The 26,046-nt window shown below is 42.3% G+C and overlaps 1 protein-coding gene across 7 annotated transcripts in view; it reads left to right on the top strand.

Moving 5' to 3' along the window:
• Positions 1 to 26,046, top strand: part of LOC146352515 (transducin-like enhancer protein 4) — a 166,179-nt gene that overhangs the window by 37,693 nt on the left and 102,440 nt on the right. For all 7 annotated transcript variants that reach the window (XM_084834246.1, XM_084834245.1, XM_084834244.1 and 4 more), the window contains one exon: positions 13,723 to 13,785. In XM_084834246.1, coding sequence (XP_084690372.1) covers positions 13,723 to 13,785 — 63 coding nt within the window. The remainder of the gene's footprint in view (positions 1 to 13,722; positions 13,786 to 26,046) is intronic.

The raw sequence follows: 26,046 nt of genomic DNA, 5'->3' as shown, positions 1-26,046 counted from the left end.
AGGGGTGGCATTGACTGCTGTAATTAAAACTGTGTAAAGGTTTTCATTACTCTTGCTTTTCATCAGACATTACAATTATTTATATCCCTTTCACGATGAGAAACAAAAACCCTTCAAAGGTGGCTTTTGCTGTTGTTGTTCAGTCGTTCAGTTGTGTCCGACTCTTCGTGACCCCATGGACCATAGCACACCAGGCCTTCCTGTCCTGCGCTCTCTCCCGGAGCGTGCTCAAGTCCATATTCATTGCATTGGTGATGCTATCTAGCCATCTCATCCTCTGCCGTCCCCTTCTCCTTTTGCCTTCAGTCTTTCCCAGCATCAGGGTCTTTTCCAGAGAGTTTTCTCTTTGCATTAGGTGGCCAAAATATTTGAGCTTCAGCTTCAGTATCTGTCCTTCCAGTGAGCACTCAGGGTTGATTTCCTTTAGGATTGACTGATTGGACCTCCTTGCAGTCCAGGGGACTCGTAAGGGTCTTCTCCAGCAACACAGTTCGAAAGCATCAATTCTTCGGTGCTCAGCCTTCCTTAGAGTCCAGCTCTCACAGCCATACATTACTACTGGGAAAACCATAGCTTTGATTAGATGGACCTTTGTCGGCAAGGTGATGTCTCTGTCTAGGTTTGCCATAGCTTTCCTCCCAAGGAGCAAGCGTCTTTTAATTTCATGGCTACAGTCACCGTCTGGCATGATCTTGGAGCCCAAGAAAGTAAAATCTGTCACTGCTTCCATTTCTTCCCCTTCTATATGCCAAGAAGTAATAGGGCCAGATGCCATGATCTTAGTGTTTTTAATGTTGAGTTTCAAACCAGCTTTTGCACTCTCCACTTTCACCCTCAACAAGAGGCTCTTTAGATCCTCTTCGCTTTCTGCCATTAGGGTGGTATCGTCTGCATATTGGAGGTTGTTGATAATTCTCCCAGCAATCTTAATTCCGACCTCTGATTCATCCAACCCGGCATTTCTCATGATGTACTCTGCATATAAGTTAAATAAGCAGGGTGACAATATGCAGCCTTGTCGTACTCCTTTCCCAATTTTGAACCAATCGGTTGTTCCATGTCTGGTTCTTACTGTTGCTTTTTGACCCTCGTACAGGTTTCTCAGGAGACAGGTAAGGTGGTCTGGTACTCCCATCACTTTAAGAATTTGCCACGGTTTGTTGTGATCCACACAATCAAAGGCTTTAGCGTAGTCAATGTAGCAGAAATGGGTTTCGAAGAGGCAGAGGAACTAGAGATCAAATCAAAGGTGGCTTACAGGTAATTTAAAAGTACATTTAGAAAACCAACATAAATAATAGGCGATATTCAGTGCAGTCACAGAGCTACCACTAATGGCACTGCATGAGCGTCAACCAATGCTAGCACAACATCAAAGGCAAGGAATTTCGGTGGCACATCATCACATTTCCCCTTTCTCTAGCAAGTGGTAATGACGTTGCACTAGTGTTGATTTATGCTAGTGCAGTATCATTAGCACTAGTGCTCTGACACTTGCCATCAAGTTCTTTCCCAAGGGCAGCTGGTGGTAGACGGCCCTGAGGTCAACTTGCAGCTGTAGCGTATTTTATGCGAGCTGAAGCTGAATGCAAGATCTTAAGTAGAACGTGTGAAGGGAAGGTTAACCAGTGGAGAAACATAATCCATTAAAAAAAACAACACTTTTTGCATGAAAAAAATAAAGCAGATGGTAAAATGTAATGCTAATTAGAGGCTCAAGGTGGGAATAGGAAAGGCTAAAGTAGCAATCCTGTGGTCCCATTCTCGGAGGAGGTGGTTTGTTTTTGCAGGCCTCCCTGTTGTGGGCACAGAAGCCTCTGCTGCGCTGGCAAAAAGGGGGCATGGCAGGGGTGGATCAGCAGAGGCTTTGGATCTCTGGCGTCCAAAGCCCTCCTGTTTCCCCAGCATGCCCCTGGAACCGGGGGGGGGGGAATACCCCAGCCCTGGAGCTGACATATTTATTTGCCCTTCGGCTGCTCTCCTAGCTTCCAGCCTGTAGGCATGTGTTTGGAGTTTGGGTTCTCCTGCCACAGCTTTTAGATTGCTGTGTAAAAGACAATTACAATAACCAGTTGGGACAAAAAAATAAGGAGAATGCACCAAAATATGAATAGAAAGGAAACAAACATTAGCAATATTTGACAACTGAAAATGGCAAGGCTTTACTAATGATATCTGGAAAAAGAAGAGAAGAATAAAACAAAAAGAAGACCAAGATCTGTCTTGAGGAAGGTAAGGAACGATTACATCATAATCAGACAAACAGGAGGAATGGAAAGAGAAAAGTCTGGAGGAAAAAGAAATTCTGTCTGTGAAAGATGTTGCTTGAAAGAATGAGCAGACAGCTATGAGGAAGTAACGTGACAAGATGGAAGATTAATGGATGAAGAGGAGGACACAATTAGGCAATAGAAAAGAATAACTGATATTGTCAGCATAGATATAGGGTTGGATTCAGATCTAGTCATGCTTACAGTAGACTTATTGCAGTCCATGGTAGAAGTAAGTTATGACTAAAGTCTCATGGATTTCAGTGGGTATACTGTAAGCATGACTAGGTCTTAATCCAACCAATAATGAATACCAAAATATTGAAAGAAGAACCCAAATTAGAAGATGCGGAATAAAAGACAAAGGGCCTGCAACAAAAACTAGAGGCACTCGGACAGTTTGAACAAAAGGAAGAGAGACCAGGTACAGAAATACAGAAAGTATTGTTAGAAAGATAAGAAGAAAACCAAAACAGACCAGAAGCATAAAAACCCACTACACACACACATAGACACACACACACACACGAGAGAGACAGGGGGAGAGAGAGGAGAGAAGGAGAATGATCTACCGTATCAAAAAAGGGAATCAGTCAAGAAGGATGGAATACTCCTGATGCTGTTTAGACAAAGAAAATTAGTTAAGGAAAGGAAAGCATTTCTGTTGAATAGTAGACACAAAACCAGATTGGTAAGGATAAAAGAGAGTTATATAAAAGGAATCAAAACACTGAGAGAAAACAACATGTTCAAGGAATTTAGAAACAAAAGAAGAGAAACTGAATGATAGTAAACAAGGAAGAATCAACAGTAGATTTTTTTAAATATAAAACTGGCAGAACTAAAGCAGATTTAAACTCTAAAAGAAATACCAGAAGGCAAGGGAAGTTTAAAATGTGAAGAAGTGAAGATAATGAGAAGAACAGGATCAAGAGCACAAATAGTCTTGGATGGAGGAAAAAGACGAGAGAGATTGAGATCGTCCTAGGTAATTGAAGAGAGAGAGAGAGAGAGAGAGAGAGAGGAGGAGAGGAAGAAAACCACAAGGCTGAATGTGGCAGACTTTTTGGAAAGAAGAGGTATAGAAAGCAAAGACTGAGTAACAGAAACAGATGATCAAACAGCAGTAGATGCATCATGGGGAAAAAACTGACAAAATCCTGAAGTTATTGTTGGGGGTGGGCAGAAGTAGAAGGATGGAGCAAATGAAAAAATGAAATGGTTTAGGAAAGGAAAGGGCAGAAGAAAAGGAGGAAAGCAGAAATTATACTGCAGAAAACTGGAGTGTGCTTCCACCATACAGTAGTTTGGTGACACAAAGAGAGATAATTTTATTTATGTATTTATGTATTGATTTCATTTCTATACTGCCCAATAGCCACAGCTCTCTGGGCGGTTCACAAAAATTAATGCAATTAACATGGAAATGAATAATGAGAATAAACTAATAGAAGCAAGGGCAATCAACTGTAGAAAGAAAGGGGTGAAATAACCTCACTAAGGGAAGAAGCAGGAAGAAACAGGTGGTGGCGGCGAAGGGGTTTAATTAGAGCAAGGGCGGACAACATGAAACCCCATAGCAGCCCCCCAGGGGACTTTTGCAGCCTCCGCTGGGTACCCTGCTTCTGTGGTAGCCCCCACTTCAGTCATAGTACCGGATTCCCAGTGATCCTCCTGGGAAACAAGGAGCACAGGGAGTGTCTCTCCTGTTTCTGAGCACATTTGTTTGACGGACTGGGGGAAGTGCGAATTTGCTGGGAAATGAGGCATGTATTCACCCCAAAGCTTGTTTCCCAGTAGAATGCAGCTGCTCAGCCACCTCTGGTTGCAGCGGAGGCTGCAGTGGAGGATGGAGTGGTCCCTGGAGGGTTCTGGGGCATCCAGTGTGCCCCCCCTCCAACTGTTTGGAGTTCCCCGCTCCTAAATTAGAGGGTCAAGCAGAATCCAGAAGAAATGTCACGGAAAGCAAGTGGTGATCAGACAACCCCAAAGGAGAATTAATCCAATCAAGAGGCAAGCAAGAAAAGTCTGTTACCTGATTGGAGTCATGACCTGGCATGTAGGTAGAAGAGGTAGGAAAAAGAGAGTACCAAAGAATCAAGAAAATATTAAACCTCCAAATTACCAGATTGATCAGTATGGACATTATAATCACTCAGAAGAAGAACAATAGAAGATAAAGTAATGAAGAACAGTAGCCTTATTAACAGATGAATGACACTTCATCTGTTTTCTTTTCTTGCACTATACTGACCAGGGAACAGAGATCAAGTTAGACAGAGAGGGTCGGGATTCGAAGAAACATTACCTGCTGGTATTAACAGATGAGACAGATTAATAGTATAAGAAAAGTAGGACCAGGCAAAAAGTGTACACACGCATGCACACACCATGATGATCACAAAAAGCAACATATAATAGCTTTCATCATTTATTTTTAGTCCCTCCAGGACATCTTAGTTACCTGTGCTTAATTGGTACTTAGTGTTGGATTTTGACTGAGGAGACCTAGGTTCAAATCCTCACTCACTATCTCTCAGCTAAACACACGTTACGTATTATTGCATAAAATGAGGGGGAGAGAAACTGGGGGAGGGGAATGGAGTAATCTAGAGCACAGTAAAACTCTCTGAAATCAGCATAATTTTCTCTATTGCTGACCAATATTTTGAATGGTCTGTTGCCCAAAGTTTTTGTTTTGTCTTTGTTTACTAGTCAGATGCCAACCCTAACATGAAACATGTTAGTGTCTGGGTAAGCGTTTGCAACCCGTCTTCGTTTTAATATTTAATATTGCCAGTTCTTGATTTTAAATAATTCTGTAACTTGGATCTAAGCTGCTTCCAACTGCACAGATGAGTCTGGATCATGTCAGTGCGAGGAGCCGCACAGCGATGTGGGTATATAAGCAGTTCCTACCGTTGCCATGCAGTGTAGCTCGGCTATCGTGCACCTTGTGAGGGTAGATAGAGGTGAACCACACCTGGACCCTGCAGTCTTCCATGCAGTGACTTTAAAACAGTGCTCTGGCAGAAGGTGGTGCGTGAATACATAGTTCGCTCCATTTAAGCATTCTCATGACGCAAAAATGCTGCTACAATTCTGGTTTTTCTCAGATCGTGCTGTGCATGTCACGTCGCCCATACATGTATGTGTGCATATTAGCATGTGTGTGTAAGGACTTAGCAGTGCATTTTTGGTGGAGCCCACCAAGCAGATTCAGATTTGCCACATGATTCCCAGACTAGAAAATGTACCCTACCAGCATAGGGAAGGAACCATAGCTCAGTGGGTGAGCATTTGCTTTCCACACAAAAGATCCCAAGTCCAATCAATGCATCTCCAGTTAGAAGGAGGTACCAGATGATGTGAAAAATTCTCTGCCTGGTCCCCTGGAGAGCTGCTACCATTCAGAGTGGACTCTGGGCCAGATGGCCATATAGGCAGACCCTGAAATAAGACAGTTTCTTATGCATTATGCTTGGGAGAGATGGTTACTAGTCTACTAATTGACTGGTTCAATGTGAAAATCATAAATTTGGCCTTTCCTGGCATTCATCGAGATAACTGTGTAACTGCGGTGTTTCATTAATGAGTATCTTGTCAGGAATGTTAGTCTCTTATTGGAAGCTCTCTAATCTTTTCTGGGTTAGATGGATTTTGAAGGCTGCTCCTTTTAAAAGACTGCATAGCAAGAAGGTTGAAAGGATTGCTGATGAAAGAAGGAAATCTGGATTGCACAAGTATGAGTGTATCTGTCATTCGGGTAGTGACTTTGCATGAAAGCATTTTACCACTGAATGTAATGGCAAACTGACCAAAAGTAGAATGCAGTTTTAAAATGTCCCTCTAGAGGTGATCTATCTTTCTCTTTCTATTAGAATAAAAACTTATAAGGTGAATTACAGACTAGGTGGCTACATGGTACATCATGCACCCTTGTGAATTACTGGATCATATTTTGCTGAATAGAAAACACTTGTTTTCATGTAGAGCAACTCTCTTTTAATTCTGTGTTAACTAGCTTAAACATTTTGTTCGCAGATCCGCCAATCTAAATGTGTTTAAGTGACACTTTATCCTCCTTAAAAACATGTTGATGCATTAAGTAGATTAGAGGATGTGAGAGCTATGTAGGAGGAATATGGGAGAGTTGTCCGGAGACCACAGTTCCTTTCCACTATTTCTCCTTTAAAAGGTTTCTTTATGCAATTGGAGATATGCAGTGGTGTTTACTATTTCAATCTTGAATAAGCAGTCCTGATTAGAGCTGTAAAACTTCAGAAATTTTGAAGCCATCAGAGGAAAGACAGACATTTTGGGGGAAATATATGTGGTATTTACTTTTGTATAAAATATAAACTTACTTTACTGTTCTAACAACATAAAATGCATCATGTATAACTTCACATATAACATTGTATACTATGTAAGCATCTTTATGAAATTTACAGGGAACATTTATTTATTAAAATATCTTTCTAGACCACCTTTTAGGGTATAAACTGTCCCAAGGTGGCTTACATAAAAGAATCCTATGTATGTTTACTCAGAAGTAAGACCCACGATGCCTAGTGGAACTTACTCCTGTGTAAACACCCATAGGACTACAGCTTCAAAAGTATAAATGCCTTATAGTGCAGTCTTATACATGTCTACTCAGACATTTTCCCCATTTGAGTTCAGTGGGGTTTATTCCCAAGAAAGTGAGTATAGGACTGAAGCCTTAGTTTTAACAACCAAAATTCTGAATATACTTAGACAGAGAAATGCAAACTGCTGCATTTTTCTGCTATTAAAAAGCATGTATCTTAGTTATTGCTGTCTGAGAAGTATGAAAAATAAAAGTTGGAAGTAAAAACTACAGGTTTTGTAGTACACAGAAAAAAGTATATTATTCAGACCAAAGCTATCTTACACTTTCACAATATTAAGGGCTAGCAGCATATTTGGATGTCATTATAACAGTGACCTCTACAGTATGCACAGGACTTGCCATTCTCTAATGGCCTAGATTGTTTTTGAGCATACAGATTTTGAGTGAGTAAAACCTTATCTCATTCAAATCTCTGCTATTTACAGATTACTAAGGGCACATGACCCTCGGGCTGATGTTAGCTGCTTGAAATTCCTGTGCCTTTTAGCTCCCTGCCCACAGACAGCTGAATGTATATGGCCGCTGCCATATGCAGGATTTAGTTCTTTGCGTACCACTGCAAACATAACGCACACGCGTTTGTAATGATATGCTGAAGTTTTAATTCAGTTGAAAGGGTGGCTTTGGCTGATGAGCTGGCGTAAGCAGGAATATCAAGCAAATACCACATTGATTGTCTGAAGTGACCCTGATACAGGATTCATCTCAGAGATATTTAATTTGGGACTTCAGTGTCCTTGTCTTTATTTATTCGAGAAGGATGGGCTGCCAGTGGACACCCGTTTGAGACTGTAGTTTATCAACAGCTTCCATACATGACAATGCCTGACTCCATACAGGCAACTCACTCTTGTGATAAAGGAAGATAGAGAAATTCTCTCTCTCTCTCTCTCTCTCTCTCTCTCTCTCTCTCCAGGCTCCCTTTCTGTCTGACTACTAGTTTGGACTGTTTGCATCTTGGTGTTGGGCCCAAGGTACATATAGGGGATTCTGGTGGTATACTGCTCACCCGCTACTCAGCTGTCTCCCTACCTGTGCTACTGAGGTGTCCTTGGATGTGGTGTTGAGTTCTGGGAGATGCCAGCTATTGGTCTTGGGGGAAGAACCAACTGGTGCCCATTTTAAGCTTATTTAGGGCGGTGAAGTCAGTGAAGAAACTTTACTTCTCCACTTCGATTGTGAAGAAACTTTACTTTTCCATGTCACTTGCATTGTGTCTATATTGTCTAGTTGAGATTTTTAGGGTTGTTCAGGCCTTACTATATGCTGGCCCTAGGAGGTTATGGAACCTTCTGATGCATGCTGTGACATGTTTGCGAGGCGATTCCAGGGTAAAATCTCCTGCATTCACCTGGACTTAGATGCCATTTTATAGCAGATGAATGAGGTGAGGTATGCAGAATGCGGTCTTGTCCAGTTTTGTTGGATGAGTTTCAGTTGGTCCAGCTCAAGGACATTGATAGTGTGCTTTGGACAGTTCATGCAGTGGTACACAAAGAACTAAATTCTGCATATGGCAGTGGCCATATACAATCAGCTGTCTGTGGGCAGGGAGCTAAAAGGCACAGGAATTTCAAGCAGCTAACATCAGCCCGAGGGTCATGTGCCCTTAGTAATCCTTAGTATGGAACAGTCTAGATCATCCTTTATAATGACCTATGACAGGACAGAGATAGGGGGAATGTGAACCTGTTTATTCTCCTTGAATTCTCAGTGGCTTTTGATACCATCAACCATGGCGTCCTTCTAGGGTGACTATCGAAACTGGGAGTGAGGTGGTGGTGGTGGGATTCTGCATTGCATTGGTTTTGCTCCTACTTGGATGGTCGGCTCCAGAAGGTGGTGCTTGGGTGATATTGCTTGGTCCTATGGATTCTCCAGCTTGGAGTTCTGCGGGGGTTTGTTTTGTTAACCATGAAGCTATTGATGTGCAAGGTCAATGCCCAACTGTGACAATAGACTAGATGAGGGCTAATAACCTGAAACGTCCAGACAAAAACTGTTGCATGTGCCTGTGGGCCCGTAAAGATTGCCTGTCCCTAGCTTGATGCATCAGTTGAATTGTTTATGGTTGTCACTGGTGTTTTAGTTGTTTTATGGGGTGGCTGTATTATAGTGGATAATGGTTGTAGCAGTTTAAAATATTTTAATTTTGTTGCCTTGACTGTTTTTTGAGAAAGGTGTCTAAGAAACATAACAAACTAGAAATAAGAAACAAATAACAAAATCTGAAAAGGCTACATCCAGTCCCAGACTCAAGACATTTTGCTGTCTGAAGTGGGGACCAAATGGTGCCCTCCCCCATCATTGTTAAGGGTAGGGATGCTGGAGAAATTCGAGATGGATTAAAGTGAGCTTGGATTTCTAAGAATCCGACCTGTGGAATCTACTGTGGAGCGCCCCCCTCAGGCAATGCAGAGTCTGTGGACTTTATTTTATTTATTTATTTATTTATTTATCTCATCTCATTTCATTTCATTTCTATACTGCCCAATAGCTGAAGCTCTCTTTCCTGAAATGTACACACATAAATCCATAGAAAAATACACCAGTTTCTGCTGAGGAAACGTTGACTGGAATGGGGGACAATACACTAAATGTTACGTGCTGAGGTAAATTACATAAATACTTAGGTAATTATTTCCATATCTTTTTGCAAGACCAAAAAAAAAATATTTGCATCCATCTGTGGGTGGATGATGGAACAAAAGGCGCCTGACAGTTTGCGGAACACAGACGGAGTGGATTTTACATGGTCCGTACATCCCTAGTTAAGGGCAACACTGTAAAAAGTCTGGCTGCTATTCAGACACTGATTTCTGACTTCATCCTTTCCCCCCTTCCTCATGACATCACCTGAAGCAGGCCACTTCACCTGCTGCATGGCTGAACCAGCCCTGGCTACATCAGTGGTTTAATTCTCTGTGGTGACTGCTTCATATCCAAGTTACCTAATGCTAAGCCTTTTCCCCATTCCCTTGTTATTGCCTGTAGGTCACTCCCAGGTCATTTTGTTCTTGAGTTGTTACTTCTGCCACTATGGCTTTGTTTGTGCAGCCAGTTACTCCAGAGTGGAGCAGAGGCACAGAAATGGTTTCTCATTATTCACAAGATCCCTGTCCCCTTCTGCTTCCATTGCCTTTATACCTTGATCTCATGAATATATTTGAAGGTTACCCAGTACTTGCAACCTCAGGACGGTATGAGCATGTAAGCAAGCCCTATATTAAATACCAGCTTGAGGAATTTAATTCATGTGTGCACCATCATATCTGGATAAGAGGGGATATTATTTGATCGGTGCTGTGCCCCTGAAAGGATGGGTGATTTAAATATGAAAGTGTTACCTGTGTTGTCATCACATTTATTGGTGAATGAACAGACTATCTTGATTCTAATTGATCACTCAAATAGAAACCTTTAATCATCCAATAGTTACTTTTTAAATAAGTTCACGTCAGTAGGAAAACCCTCATTTAGGAGATCTCATTGTCTCCAATTCTTCTATTATTTTTAAATAGAGAAAAATACATACTTTATCCCATACGAGATGCAGTTGAATGATACGGTGTTGCTTTTTCTTTTCATTAAGGGAAAAAAAATCTTATTTAAGAAGGAGGAAGGTGTGTGTGCAAATCTCAGTTGTTGTTTTAAGAACTTTCTTACTGAGTCATGAAAGTCTCCTAAAGCCTTTCAAGAAAGTCCGATTTAGTGATGGAAATTAAATTCTCTGTCCGACATTGAAGCTTGAATGCTTGCTGTTGCAAGGAACTCTCGGAGCGGTGAATGGTTATTGTTGACCATTATTCATTCCTTAATTGCTGAACTGGGTCTCTCACTGTTGTTCCTGACATTTTATTTCCTTTTGGAAGGGTTTGTACAATTGGAGAATTGTAAAGTTCCAAGAAATCCAAAGGTCACCTAAGTCTACACTTCTTTGTGAGGCATGATCCTCCATACCTGACTGTTGCCAAATGTCCTTGTGCCCAGGAACTCACATATGTACATGTGTACCTGATGCACACAGAAATGTTGGGATCTTTTGCAGAGATACACAGTGCACAAAATGGTATATTGTGCATTGCACCTCAACAAAATTCAGGAGATTAACTCAAGAATGCTGGCAATTCAAGTATAGAAGTTTTGCTTCACCATAAATGTTTGCTGAAAGAAAAAGATGGATTTGTACACTATTTGCTAGTACTGGACCAGTAGGCTATTCCTGATAATGGTGATAGAGTAAGAAATGGTGGAGGTGGGAGTCATGGTTCACCCCATAAGTAGTGGGAAGGGCATTATGGAAATGGTGAGGTGGTATTTGGAGGCCAAATACAATGGGCAACCTCAACTTTCAGTGGCATAAGGGGATCCCATGAGAAGCAGAGTTGATAGAACAAGATCAGAGGTTAGGGAGGAAGAAATAGTCAAAGCAGACGTATTTACCTTGTTTCAGAGGAACGGGAACACAAATCAGCTGATCCCGATTACTTCGAAGTTCACAGCGGGCACAGGCTACCCTTGTGTTCATCAGCCTTTGGACATGAGTTTTGATTTTGTGGTCTTCAGTGCCATTGAGACCAATGTACTGCCGTCTCCTCAAAGTCTGATGTATCCAAAGATGGTGGCTAAAAGTGACAGTGGGGAGCCCAGCTGGCTAAGCTTTCAATTGCCCTGTGTTACCTACATACCTCTTGTGATTGCTTCTTTAGGTGTTTCCTTTCAGAAGTCTATCAGGATATTTCCACTTCTGTGTTCCATTTAGTGTTCCAGGCTAGAAAATGATGTTTTCTGTTCTTGTTTAACTGGAAGTGCAAATGAGAAAATGGGCTTCTTTTGGATTTTTAATAGACTTTCTTACTGAAATTACAAATATGGCTGAGGCCAGTGATCAACAATACATAGCTTTTTGTACTGCCTTTTTTATAATTCTTATTGATTTCATGAGCGCATACGTAAAGACAAACCTCAGTGCCATCCGGACCAATGTGCTGCCATCTTCTCAAAGGCTGATATATCCAAAGATGGTGACTAAAAGTGACAATGGGGAGCCCAGCTGGCTAAGCTGTTATTAGGGATCCTGAAGCCCCACACAAAGCAGAATGCAGTTCAAAAATAGAATATAGAATGGAGAACACTAAGAGGCCCTCCATTGATCCTTACACTCACAAAGAGAATAGCAAACATGGAGAGAGACAAAGGAACTTTGGGAACAGAGATAGGGAGTTTAGTCTAGTCTTGGGGATGCATGGTCCAAGGTCCCAGGAAAACTTAGGACAATGCATCTGATGCCTAGCTTGACTATAGGAAGAATAAACCACTGTGCTTAAAGTCAACAATTCATAGCAGTGATCCACCTTCATCTGTGAGGTATGGCTCCCTGAGATTCCAAGAGGCCCACAGAAGGTCAGCAGACCCAATATTGTGGTCACATGCCCAAAGCAGGCGTGCCTTTAGGTGCCCCAGGCAGATAAATGAGTTCACACTGTGATTAAGTAGAAGCAACAATGGATGAGTCAAGTGGGTGAAGCTAATTTGGGTGTACAAGGCAGCACAGTCTCTTATCTGGATATACAAGGCAGCCAAGGTAGTTGAAGTAAAAGAGAAAAACCCTGGAAGTGTGGGGTACCACAGGAGCAGGGAATGGATCACAAGGAATGGATCACAAGGAATGGGCAGCAAGCCAAGCAAACCCCAAGCAGATCTGCCCATGTCTTGTCCCACAGCCAAACAGCACACAGGCTGGATAGACCCAGTTATAGGTTCAGCTGAAACGCATTAGGGCAACAATTCTGGGTGTTCTTAGAATGAGGTTTGGCAAAGGGTGTAATGTTGTTGCTCTGGAGAATGAATAGGAGCCTTCCAGAGATTCCTGGGTACATGACTGAGTTAAGGCTAGCTACCTGAATATTACAGAAAGCTATGCTTTAGAGAGACAATTAGATGGACATTACTTGAGCAAAGGAGTACTACGAGGGGTGCCCACATGGTGCTTTACCTGTGGATTTACCTTAAGGTGAGGTTGCTTCAGGATTGAACCATATTTCCCACCAAGGCTTTAGACTGCTCAATTAAAAGGTACCACCATGGGTTGCTTGATTAGGTGGTGACTTAGAGGTCAGGAATAAAGATATTTCTGCAGCAAATTTGGTGATATGGCAGGGGCAGCCTCCAGTGGGTTGGGAGGGGGTGACTCCCAGGCCGCTGGAAGTTGCCCATCGCTGTGCCCCCCCCCCCAAATATACAAACTACACATATACAGGTCATCATGGCTGAGCTTCTCAATAACAGGAGCACCCATGAGACAATCCCATCAGTATGGCAGGTTTTTTAAATTATGATTTTTGGAGTGCAGGAGCTAGCAGAACCTCAAAGGATATCTCTGTGGGTTGGCAGCAAGGCCCGGACATTAGCACTGGGGTAGCAGAAGTCATCAGTGGTGGTGGCAGCACCTACAGAATCTACAGTGTTCTTTCAGGCCATATTTTTATGAGTCATGTATTGGTTTTGGAGCTATGAATATTGGAACAACCCCATGCTCCCATTGTCTGTAAGGGGAGTTGATCGCCAATGGGGCAGACGTTTGAATCCCTCAGAGGTTCCTGTTTTCCAAGAATGGGGGTCACTCTAACTGCTGTGGTACAAATTGAAATGTGTCCCGCTGCTGCATCTGAAGCCTGTCGAAAGGACCAAGCTGCCTCATCTGTTGAAGCTGCAGTTTTAAATGCATTTGCTCATTATATGTGACTACAGTGTTTACAACCTGTTGCTGACTAACTTTCCCTTTCTCATCCACAGGCAGAAATTGTCAAGAGACTGAATGCCATATGTGCCCAGGTCATCCCCTTCTTATCCCAGGAGGTAAGGGGGGTTGTTTACATGTGCTGACTTCAAACTGCAAGCTTTTACTAAAGAAGAGCAAACGTGGAGCCCTCTGGCAGCGTGATACTCGTAACTGTTTATAATGAACTTTACTGCAGTTTCCCGCTTCGCCCACCATCATCTCCCTATTGTGTTAATGCTCCCTTGGACGGCATACGCGCGTGTGAGGCAATTTTACGTGGTGATCCTAAGTATTTGTGCCATTAGCATCTCTGCCCTCAGCACCAGTATGAAATCAAGCAAGCCTTGCTGGATTAGCTAAGGTTCATCCAGCATCCTGTTTCTAATGGGAGCTGGTCAGATGGCTCTGGAAGCTTGTAAGCCAGGCAAGAAAGTTATAGCCTTGTTGCTTCCCCCCAGAATGTGATGCTTGGAGGTATACTTCCCCTGAACATCAAAGTTCCAGTGGGCTGTCTTGGTAACTGCCATTGATAGACCTATCCTCTTTGAATGTGTCTAGTCCCTTCTCTTTAAAGCTATCTATGTTAATTGCCATCTCCATGTCTTGGGAAGGTGAATGACATAGTGGTGGTTTGTAGAGTTGGCTGCAGGTATACCTGCATCCTACGCTGTCTTGTGCCACTGCTGGACACATTAGGATTGGGTTGTTAGTTATATAAAAATGTTTGCCTGTCATGTCGGTGCATTGGTGCTCAGAAATATGACTCTGTCAAGCTGGCATCTAATAGGATATATTGAAAAATTGCTGGAAAGGCATGATTTGTGCAGCATTCTTGACAATTGGTGTTAAGTTTGGCAGAAAATATGAAGAGCCATCAACTGCTGATGCTGTAAACAGCCTCATACAGGTACCCCCTCATACATTCTCTCTCTCTCTCTCTCTCTCTCTCTCTCTCCCCCCCCCTGTCCCTGGTTTCCCCTTCTTTTATCTGTAGCCCAGTGGTAAAGCACATTTGTTACATACAGGTACTGCTGGAAAAGAGTCAGTATAGAGTAGGCAATACTGATAGACTCTGTATAAGACAGAGTCTTATATGTTTTTATTCACCAAGGGTTTAAAAATATATATCTGTGCATTTGCAGGGAGAACATAAACAGACTTGGAGAGCTGGTTTCCCAAAGCATATTATGTCCTCATGCTTTCCTAGTATGTGGGGATGCGGGATCCTCAGTGAGAGATCAGACTCTAGGCCCGTTTTAGGAGCTTTACCTGTGATAGGGGAAATAAAATATGACTTTTTTTTTTTTTTTTTTAGACTATGAAAAATGTCATAAGAATTAATAGTGGATTACTGTTAGTGCTGCAGAGGGTAGGGTCGACCAAACTGGCAGGACTTCCACGAAGAGAACCTTTCATGCATCATCCAGTACCTATGTCAGACAGTTATTTCTCTCTTTCCATCTGCTTCCCAGCAAGCCTGAGGAAAGCAACCTGGTTCTAGGGACTTCTGTTTATAGCAGGAGTGCTACACAGCAATCTCTTGCATCCTGTGGGTAGACATTTTTGTTGCTGTGTTTAGTCAGGGGTAGAAATGTAGTTTGGTTTAAATGAAAATTATTTTTATTGTATTTCATAGGCCACCCTATCCCAAAGGCACCCCCCACGCACCCACCCCGGTCACATAGAGCAGCTTGGAATAAAAGGATAATATGCAGTGTTTTTCCCCAGCCTCGACCAGTGTAACCATTGAGTCACAAAGGGCAGCCCAAATAAATAGGTCTTACAGTGCTTCTTCATGGTGCTTAGGTTTGGATTTTGAGTCTATTGTGGGAGGGAATTCCATAATTGGAGGGAACGTAGTATTTTTCCATTGATGCCTGAATCTGATGCAAGGATAGTATCATTATGAATGTACCTTGTGGACTTCTGAAATTGGAATAAGACCTACAGGAAGAGGTAGTCTTGTAAGGTAAGTTGGGCCTAAAGTCATTTACAGTAGGTTTCATAGATTATAATCCACACCTTGAATTGTACCAGGAAAAGAATAGTGAGCCAGTGCTGATGTTGGAGTGTTGGGGTAAGTGCCATGGCCCAGCCCTTTACGGTGGCTTGCTGTAAACTTCACCAGCTGACACTTTCAGACAGTGTTGTAGGGTTGTCTCAACAGGAAGCATTATTGAAAGGCATCTGAGCCACTACCTCAGCCTGGTCTTTCCAGGCTATAGGTGTAGATCAGAAGTCTTTTTAGGCAGGAAGACAAGGAGTGAAGCATGTCAATGTTATGAACCTAATCTGGCCATTCTCCAGGGCTCCTTGGAGGAAATCATGACTCTCAACTAAAGTTGAGAAGGAATTGACATTTATTGTGTAAATGCCAGGAGTGCAGTACATAATGTCTTCACATGTGCTGCTGGGTACCTGCTTTCAGGTGCCCTGTGTTACTGACCTGCCTCTTGTGATTGCTTCTTTAGGTGTTTCCCTTTAGAAGTCTATCAGGATATTTCCACTCCCGTGTTCCATTTAGTGTTCCAGTTTAGAAAATGAGAATTTCTGTTCTTGTTAAACTGGAAGTGCAAATGCGAAAATGGGCTTCTTCTGGATTTTTAATAGACTTTCTTACTGAAATTACAAATGTGGCTGAGGCCAGTGATCAACAATACATAGCTTTTTGTACTGCCTGTTTTATCATCTTATTGATTTCATGAACGCATATGTAAAGACAAACCTTCCATCTCTAATCCTTGGGATTATTCTGTTGGGTGGTGCTTTTATAAACAAAGTTATTTTCCCCATCCCAGTCTTACATATGCACCACCATACTTACCTGACCAGGGAGTTATGCGATTCCAAAAAAGGCTCTTGCCAGATTTTCCTAATAGATTTTTAGAGGAATGCTAGAAATATCTGAAGGGATGCATTATTCCCACCCCTTCATTGGTCCTTTTCCCCTAAGCCATGCAGAAGCAGCAGAAGTTTAGACAGAAAAGAACTTCTTTGGTTCCACTCATGCTGTGTTCTCTTCCCATCCCCTTACCCTCTGGTTAGCCACAGGAAGTGAAATTTAAGTGCCAGTAACCGCATACTTTTGTTTAAGCAACGTCTTCCCAGAATTGTGCTGATCGTTGGACAATACTGCTGAAGTGTGCCTAATTCTGAGTTGCTCCCATTTCTCTTCATAAGGGTGTTTTGAAACCACAGCCATGATTAACACTATTTAGCGTGAAAGACAGCTGAGAAGGGCAAGATCTGGTGGCTTCTGCGGAACGTTGTAGCTGCATCGTTAATCTCTCCAGTTCTTCACAGCCCCATAGCGGAGCTTTCCCCAACTTGGTGCCCTCCAGATGTCTTGGAGTATAACTCCTACCATCACCATCCAGCATGGCCATGCCTGGGCATGATGGGCATTGTACTCTAAGACATCTGGAAGGCACCAAGTTGGGGAAAGCTGCCGTATCTCTTACCCTTGAGTATTGATTTGTCGAGGTTCATCCAGTGAGTGCTATGTTTTACTGGGGACTGAAACATGGGTCTGCTGTGTCCAGACTAAGGATTCGCTTAACTGTACCACATTGGCCCTGTTAAGTTGTAGATCATGGTTAAATATGTTGGCCCTCATGACTTCGGAGACAAACACGAAGACCTGTTGGCAGTGTCTAGTTATAAGATGCGAATCAAAAAAAGAATGAATTGCCAAATAGGGAAGTACCTTGCCAGGGTCAGTCCTGTCATGCAGCAGAGGGAAGCAACCTGCTGCAGCCAGCAGTATGGAGGGGGAGTAGATAAAGGCAGCAATGAGTATTTGAAAGATGCAGCAAGACTTTTTAAAGTGTTGAATTGGGGTGGGTGGGTGGGTGCACATCAGAAGGGCACCACTTGGTGCCCATTTGGTGCCCTCCACTTAAGCTGCAAAATATCTTCAGCAGGCATTATAGGCTAGAGAAGCAGGGGTGGAGGGTGGGGAAGTTCAGGGAAAGTTCACAGTTCATACCCATATCAAGAGAGTTTCCCACATGTTTGTTCAAGAAGTGTTGCATAGTTTGTTCTTCCTCTTATCAATGGGGAAATGTGCTGCTTCATTAAGACCCTGGCTTTATTCATTTCATGGAAAATCCCAAACCTGCTGCCTTTCAAGACCAAGAAGGCTTGTGAACAGTGCAGGCTCAAGACCTTATTCCCTGTACAGAGAGATGTAGAGGGAACCAGTCTTGGGCTTGTACTGATCATAAGACTGTGTGGTCAAAAATCTGAAAGTCAGATAGTTTGGGCTTTTCCATAAAATGAATAAAACCTGGGTCTTACCGTTAGTGCTGAAGTAGCACATTTCTGTAGATTGTCAGAGCTCCACAGGGTGAGCATTTTTTCCTTCCTGGTCTTGTGGAGCTTTGATGCGCCACAGAACACACAGACAAGGGTCAAAAGCTTAGGAATATAGTTGATTTGTGAGAAATCAGCATGCTCTAAGTTTTTGAAAAAGCAATGACCCTCCCGCATACAGAAAAATAAGTGCTGTGATGTGGAATTAAAATGCTGTGCTTACCCAAGCTACTAGTATGAGCTCCTCGGTGGTGGAGGCACGGCATGGGGAAATGCAGCTCTGAGGCTCTTTTTGGAGCGGGAGCGATGATACCATTTGCTGGAGCGCCAAGATGCCTGATTGACAGGCCCTCCTTGCCTTGGCAAGTGAATGAAATGGCAATGAGCCTTACAGGTCTTTCTATTGTCTGTGACCAATGAGCATAGAGAAAGTCAGAGAAGGAGGGAAATAATCAAACAGTCTGGATACTACTTCCCTTTTCTTGGATGGAATTTGTACTTAATGCTGGCAGTTTAAATGGGAGCACTTCTTTGCAAGATTGTTTGCATTTCTAATTATAAAAGCTAAAGATCCCATTTCATCTGGCTAAAGATCTTTTGCCAAAGCTCTACAGACTTTACAAGTTGAACCTTTGAAGTCGGAAGTAAGCATCACTGATTTCATTGGAGCTTACTCCCAGGTAACTAGGCATAGGATTGCAGTCATGCCTCTTAAACTTAATTTTGAGATTTTGCGGTTTGTTGATTGATTGATTGATTGCATTTATATCCCACCTTTTTGCCTACTTAAGGAACCCAAGGCGGCATACATAGTCCTCCTCCTCCATTTATTTGTTTTGGATGTCTTTCTTATGATGGAGTTTTTAGCCAGAGTATTAGCTCCTTTGAGTATAAATAACATAAAAGTCCTCTCTCTCTCTCTCTCTCTTCCCCCCCCCCCCGGGGTGTGACTATGGATTCTCCTTGGGAGCATGGCTATAGTATGGGGGCTGTCACAATGAGCTCCTTTTCTTCAACTTTTATCACTACAGCACTGGATATCCTGTCCCTATGTCCTATGCAATCATAGACTCATAGGGTTGGAAGGGGCCTACAAGACCATCGAGTCCAACCCCCTGCTCAGTGCAGGAAGCCTGATTCCCAGGCAGTCTCCCATCCAAGTACTAACCAGGGCTGACCCTGTTTAGCTTACGAGATCAGATGAGATCAGGCGCATCCAGCCCTTTGTTCCATAACGTATTGGTAGTGGGGCGGTGAAATTAAACACAGGTGAATTTGAATAGCCTGTGTGTATGGGGGTAGGGTGGGGGTTGTATTTATAGTTGCCTGGCTGCCTTAGTCCTTTGGTCTTCTAAGGATAATTTTTTATGAGACCAAGTCCTCCTTCCTTCCACCAGTGCAAGGCAGGAATCTTCCACACGTATTAGGAATCTCCCTAGAGTGGATCTTCTGACATAGTCAGTCCAGACCATACTGTGAAAGGTGCCTATTGAATAAAAAGCTTTTTGGGACTTCAGCAAGTAAGACTTGCTAAACTCTGCTGAGAAAGGTAAACCGAGCCACTAGCCATTCTTGCCTAGAGGGATGAGCCCTTCCTGACCTCGGAAATGATGACCGGTCATCTTGAGTGGAGATGATTAATCCATCAGATTCTTTCAGTTTGAATCTTATTGTATCTAGTTGTGATATTGCCTGAGATCATGTAGTGGAAACGGCTGGGCACCCTAACTGAAGCAGCAGAATAAAAGTCCAAATATATGTTTGTATTTTATTGTGATTGCAGCATAGTCTAATAGCAGAGTTATAGGGAAGGGTTTTGAATGATGTTATGCTCATGAGCAGGAGAGTAAAGACTGGGAACCAGCTGGAAGGGACATGGCACTGTAGAAACTGAATTATTCCCTCTCTGTGACTCCAACCAATTCATGCCCCCTCCTTTTCTCTAAGTCTCTTAAGCACAATTTAACTCTTTTTGAGGGTGGCAACCAAAATGGCTAGAAAACAAAAACTGAATTTCTAGGGAGGTGATCAGACCAGTGCAACAAACCAGTGTTCCTGTCGCCTTGATGCTAGGATGGTGATCTGTCAAATTCTGAGCCTTGCACAAAGAAGGTGGCCTTCGAGTTTCTACAGCAATCTATTTTATTTCTGGTCACTGCCAGAGACTGATAGGAGCAGGGAAAGGTTGTTGCTGACACGTAGAACCTTCTAAGTTACAGTATCTGTGTACATAATACATGAAAGGTAAAAACAACAGTAAGTGAGTACAGCTTTTTCATCTGGGCTTTTTTATTTGTATATGTACAGTAGAAGCACATTAAAGAAATTATGTTTTCTTTCAGCATTTTGGAATATGCAGGCATTGGATTGTGGCGTAAATGCTGTGTGTTCCATTTTACATACAGTATAATTGTTAGAGAGACAGGAGGCCTGGAAATGTCACCAGTCATTTCTTTATTGTACCTCTGGGAAAAATGAACAAAATACAGTGGCTGCGTGCACTGATGGCAGTGTTAGTGCCTGATAATAGTGCCAGGTTAACTCATCTTATTGCTTGTTAACTTCGTAAGAAATCAATGGCGTGTGCTAACATGGTTTGATGCAAGAGATCATTGTCAAATTCGCCTGAGGTTCTTGCTAAGATTGGAGTCGTTGTATGTCATCGTTGTGCAAACTATTTTCAAGGCAGTTCCATCAGCATGCTGTAGAACATTCTGACCTTGCTATATAAACGATCTCTGAGGCAAACTAGCTCAAAACTGTGGACAATTCTGTCAGGTCATTTCCTTTTTATTATTTAATATCTTGTCTTACATATTTCTAGTAACTATGGCTATTAAGTCAGACAATTAACTTTTAATTCTGTAGATTAGGGCCAAAGTAGTTGTTACACCTAGTTAATGCCTGTCACTGAAAATGGCAACCACGTATTTAATAGCTCACCTTTATCTTCCTACTGTCTAGTAGAATGTACCTTGTGACATGATATAAATGTGTGTGTATGTTGGGAGCAGTGTAGTTGCCATATTTAGCAGCGGCCACACTTTTTGGTAGAGCAGTGTTCTCAAACTTCGTCAAAATGAGTGATCTTAATTCACTTTTAAAAGAAAATGAAGACTTTCCTAATTGGAAACACTCATTTCCCTTCCCTCCCCCACTCTTCCACTGCAGCTGCTGTGGATAATGCTGAGGTCATAACTTTGAAGTCATAACTTTTCTCATGCAGATGAGTCGTGGGGATGCAGAGTTGGTGCTGGCTCCAGGTTTTGGGGCCCCCTCAGGCAAGACACCCTCAGTGTGGTGTTCCTCTCCCTCTATGGATCCTTATATTCTGCACTGCCAGTGCTTCCATCTGCTTGGTAGGGTGAGAGCAAGCACATACAAGCAGATGTTGCTCCTTATCCATACTGACATTACCACTCTCTTTCTCATTGCTCTGGGCGAGTGAGTGAGTGAACAAACAAGTGGAACAGTGAAGAGGAAGAACAGCGATTCCAGGGCACTGTCAGCAATGGATCCTCTGCCAAGGCCCATGCCACTCCTGGACAGAGGCTAGGGGGTTGCTTGTGGATGTGGGACACCGAAGTTTGAATTCTTGCTCCACTACAAAGCTTGCTGGATAGCCTTGTGCAAGTCATATTCTCTCTCACTACCTCATCCTCTTAGCTGGTCACTTAACACGGGAGGGCAGAAGGTAGAACTCCAGATGTTTAGGACTAACTCCCAGAAGCCCTATCAGCATGCCCAATGGCCAGGAATGCTGGGAGTTGATGTTCAAAATATCTGGAGATCTACTTTCTGCCCACCCGTGACATTATACTTTCTAGGCATTCACCTAAATTATTTTAAGTTTGCACCTGAAATGTATGAAAATGACAAATTCATGTTTGTAAATGTGTGTCCTAGGTCATTTCATTAGGGAGCCTTGTATGGTGACAGCCTGTTGTCTGTGACATGGCCCAGTAATAAAAGACTTAGTTCCTTAGGAATATAAAGAAAAAATGTTTCCCATTTATCTTCTGTGGAAAGACAAAGAAAAGTTTTCTCCATAGTGTACATTTATGCTACTGTCATCTAGTGGTAATGGTATAGTACTCTATCAGCATATAATGGATTGAGGAAATAGCATTGCTGTTACAGCTTTAGTGTGGGCAGGAAGAGGGTAGCTGTGTTGTTGCATATATCTTGGGGTGTTTTTTTTTTTAAAAAAAACCTCTGGGTTTTAGAAGATGTTAAATAAAATGGCACAAAATGGCACAGGTATTTAATATGAGCAAGACTTGTGTTGCCCTATGTTTGAGATGTGTTCGAGGCACTGTTCACTAGGTGCCAGTGAATCTTGTTCAACTGATATCATACAGCTCTTGCAATAACCATAGATATCCAAGGGGAAAGGAATAATAGTTTCCCAGCAACAAAATATTGTTCATTGGAAAAATGTGATACCCCCTTTACAGTAGTCTATCCTTGAGGGACTTGATCCCCATGTAACAACCAACATCACTTTTAGTCCTCTGTAAACTGATTATCTGGAAATAGCCTCAGTTTTCCTTAGTCTATCCCATTTTCTTTTTCATTCTTTTTTGTCTCTACTTTCCATCTCTGCTCTTGTTTTCTTATCAGTAGAACAATAAGAAATGTGAACAATCTATTTTCCTCTTGGGTAAAGGGAATGCTGGTTTTGCAGTGTATGGAAATCCTTGAGACCTTGAAGTTCAGAACATTTTGGGCTGTGTTCCTTTGCCAGTCATAACTTTCCGATGTGATCAATGTCAATTTCCCTGTGACTAGCACCTTCTGTCTGGGAAATAACTGTCATTGTTGTCTTCTGGCCGTGCATAGTCATAGATGAGCATTATAGGCACACTGATGAACAAAGGCTTTAACTTCTACATTAATTTGTTGATACTGAAAGGTCTGTCTTGCATGGTATATGCCACATGAGCACTATTTCCTTCTGGTGGTTTTTCTTCTGAGTAATAATCTCAGTACAAAAAAATATTCTGGAAATTGTATTCTAATGGTAACTGTATTCAAATTAGTTGGAGCATAATTGATATAGGGTAAAACTAGTCAGTGGGCAATGCTTAACTGGCAAAACTGGAAATAGTTCATAAAGAAAAGACACTTCCTTACCCAACTATTAATAATATATCCTGAATATTTCTCAAAGGAGTGATGTGAACAATAGGATATGGGATCCATCCTGTTTCAAATCAAAGTTGGGGTGGAGGGGAAGGATGGGCACTTTTTTTTTTTTGCTCCATCACCTTATGCAAAAAAGTACTGCTGCTTGCTTTTCTAGACTAGGGAGAGCTGATTTCAATCTTCTGTGGCCTGTTGTAATGAAGTACATTCCCCATAAACTGGGGTTAACAAAATGGAGAATTGCCAACAATATCTACATAGAACTTGTGTCTGGGGTCTGTTCTAGAATCACACTATAATACAATGGTGGGCAGAACATAGATTGTAGGCAGTTTGGTGGCACATTGGCCTATTAGCAATGGATCACCTAGCACCTGCTGGTTTCTTGGATTCTTGTAAGAAATGAATAAATGCTGGACTAGGTGGATCCCGGTCTGATCATGCTAGGCACTTGTGATGTTCTAAAGGAAGAGTGAAAATAAAGAGTCATTTAGGGCGCAGTCCTATGCATGTTTAGACAGAAAAAAGTCCTACAACTCCCAGCATGCCCCAGCCAGCCATACTGGCATTCTGGGAGTTGTAGGACTTTTTTCTGTCTAAACATGCATAGGATTGCGCCCTAAATGTAGATTAGTTATGTCGTAACTCTTAGGATATTCTAAGTATGCACTCGTGCTTTAAAAATTTAAAACACGTATGGTGGATCCTGGGTTATTTGGTAACAAAGAAAAATAGACTCCTGAAGAATGAAATCTGTTCTCCCAGGTCTAGAGCATCAAGCAGAAGTAATGGTTTGCACAAGGTGAAGAAGCAAAAAAAGGTTTCCATCCTTCTCCTCCACCCCAGCTCTCAAGTAGCGACTTGAATAGCGTATACATGTCATGGGGTAGGTGCATATTTCCTGATGCGTAGCTAGGTTTAAGGGATTGGGAATATGCGATGGGATCACCAGTTTGCGCCACTGTTACAAATTGTCCCTGCTCTCCCCTAGCTGCCTTAACCACAATACATCTGCACATCTCTCCTCTGCTACCTCGGATGAATGACTCTAGCACAGAGGCAGGCAACCTGTTGCCTTCCATATGTTTTGGATTACAACTCCCAGCAACTCCAGCCAATGGCAAGGGATTATGGGAGTTGTAGTTTGAAACTTCTGAAGTGCACCAGCTTGGTTATCCCTGCTCTAGCAATATGTTAAAACTTTCTTTGCTAACTTGCGACATTTTAAAGCAAATTATCTTTTTCTTCCACTGAATGTATACATGCGTACATGTACGTGCACACACATATATAAACATAACTTCCTTTCCCCGTGGAACGTGGAAGAGGCAATGGATGTTTTATGTTGTGGTAGAGGAAAGATGTGCTTCAAGAAAACCATGGCTTCCACTCAGTTATGAGTACAATGTCTTTGGTTTCTCTTCGTCCGGTTCTTTATAACAGATGAAAATCCTCTTACAGTAGTTAAGACCTGCTTTTCCCACCCACCCCATCTCTTCTAGTTCCCATCAGCATAAAGAAAATCCTCCAGTTCTTAAATCTCTCTTCAGCCAGTGTGTACTACTAGAGATTTGTTTTAAATGCTCTGCTAGCTCTCTGTGGCATGGCACTGATTTAGCTTTTCTTTTTTTGGGGGGGGGGTATACCTACTTTTCTAAATCTTTTAGAAGTTATCTCCAAAGTATTTGCAAATCCAGACTCTGTACCCATCCGAAAGGGGATTAAGTGAAACAAAGTTTACATTTAAGAGCAAAAAGATATTTAGATACCCCCAGAATAGCCCCTACAATTTTTTTTATTAATGCCTAGAAGTAAATGCTAAATATTGAAGTGTTGCAATCCTTTTTGTGCTTCTCAGAATGCAGAATGGAGAAAGCAAACTATTTGGAAAGAGGATGTGATTAAGCCTTCCTGGTGCTTCTCATATTTTGGGTCTGTTTAGGAACTGACCCACGTTAACAATATCCCAAATGGCCTTGACACATTGCATCAGATGGAAGTTCCTATTGTCTGATACACCAGGTACTGATGAGAAATGCTCCTACTAGACTAAGCTTTCATAAACATTTGCAGCCCTGTTCAGGCATAGAAAGGCTCATGCTGTTAGAATCTCATGAGGGTAGAAGGGTGGCCACTGGTAAGTTGCGAAAAAAGACAATATGTGCTACCAAAAAAGAAGAGGACACCTTTTTGCATAACCTTTGCATATGCTAATATGCAAATTTAGAAATAATTATAATAATAATAATTAGAAATACAGTACAGATCACCATATTATGGAAGACTCTGACCAGGTGACCAATGTGCCTTGTTCAGTCTGCTGTCCAGATATTGCTCCTTCCAGCCCTTTCTTCTGATGTTCCTTTGTCTTTAAACTGGACTTGGAATGGACATTCCTTAAAATAGAGAACAGTCCCCTGGTAGCCCTTCAAACAGAGGACTGTAAAAGAGGACACACAGCCACCCTAGCAGAGCAGAGATGCATTAGCTGGCCCTGCTACTCCACCCTTCACCACCACACTCCATGCATTGGAGGATGAAGGTCTGCAGCAGGGAGGCTGCTGTACTTGTGTTGGCTTCCTGTATGACCTAGAACCCTGTGCAACCAGCGTTCTAAGTTACGTGGGGAGCCTATATGCATAGAGCAGGCCTCTTACTGGAGATCTCCACCCTCCAAAGCACGAAGGGCTGGGTAGCAGGAGCACAACCGAGGAGGTGGGACTAGCGAGCACATCTCTGCTCTCCCTCTCATCCCATGAGGCTTTGAATGTCTGAACCAGCACTTTAGCTTATGTATTCAATGCATTTCCCCACAAACTCCAATTATGGTTTGTAAAGCCAGTCTTCTAAAACCCCATTACTTTGTACCTCATCCT

The sequence above is a fragment of the Heloderma suspectum genome, chromosome 2, assembly GCF_057233095.1.
Source record: "Heloderma suspectum isolate Gila_16-S chromosome 2, 16-S_ref, whole genome shotgun sequence".
Classification (NCBI taxonomy): Eukaryota; Metazoa; Chordata; class Lepidosauria; order Squamata; family Helodermatidae; genus Heloderma; species Heloderma suspectum.
The sequence above is the reverse complement of the archived record's forward strand: the minus strand, read 5'-3'. Positions and strand labels throughout refer to the sequence as shown.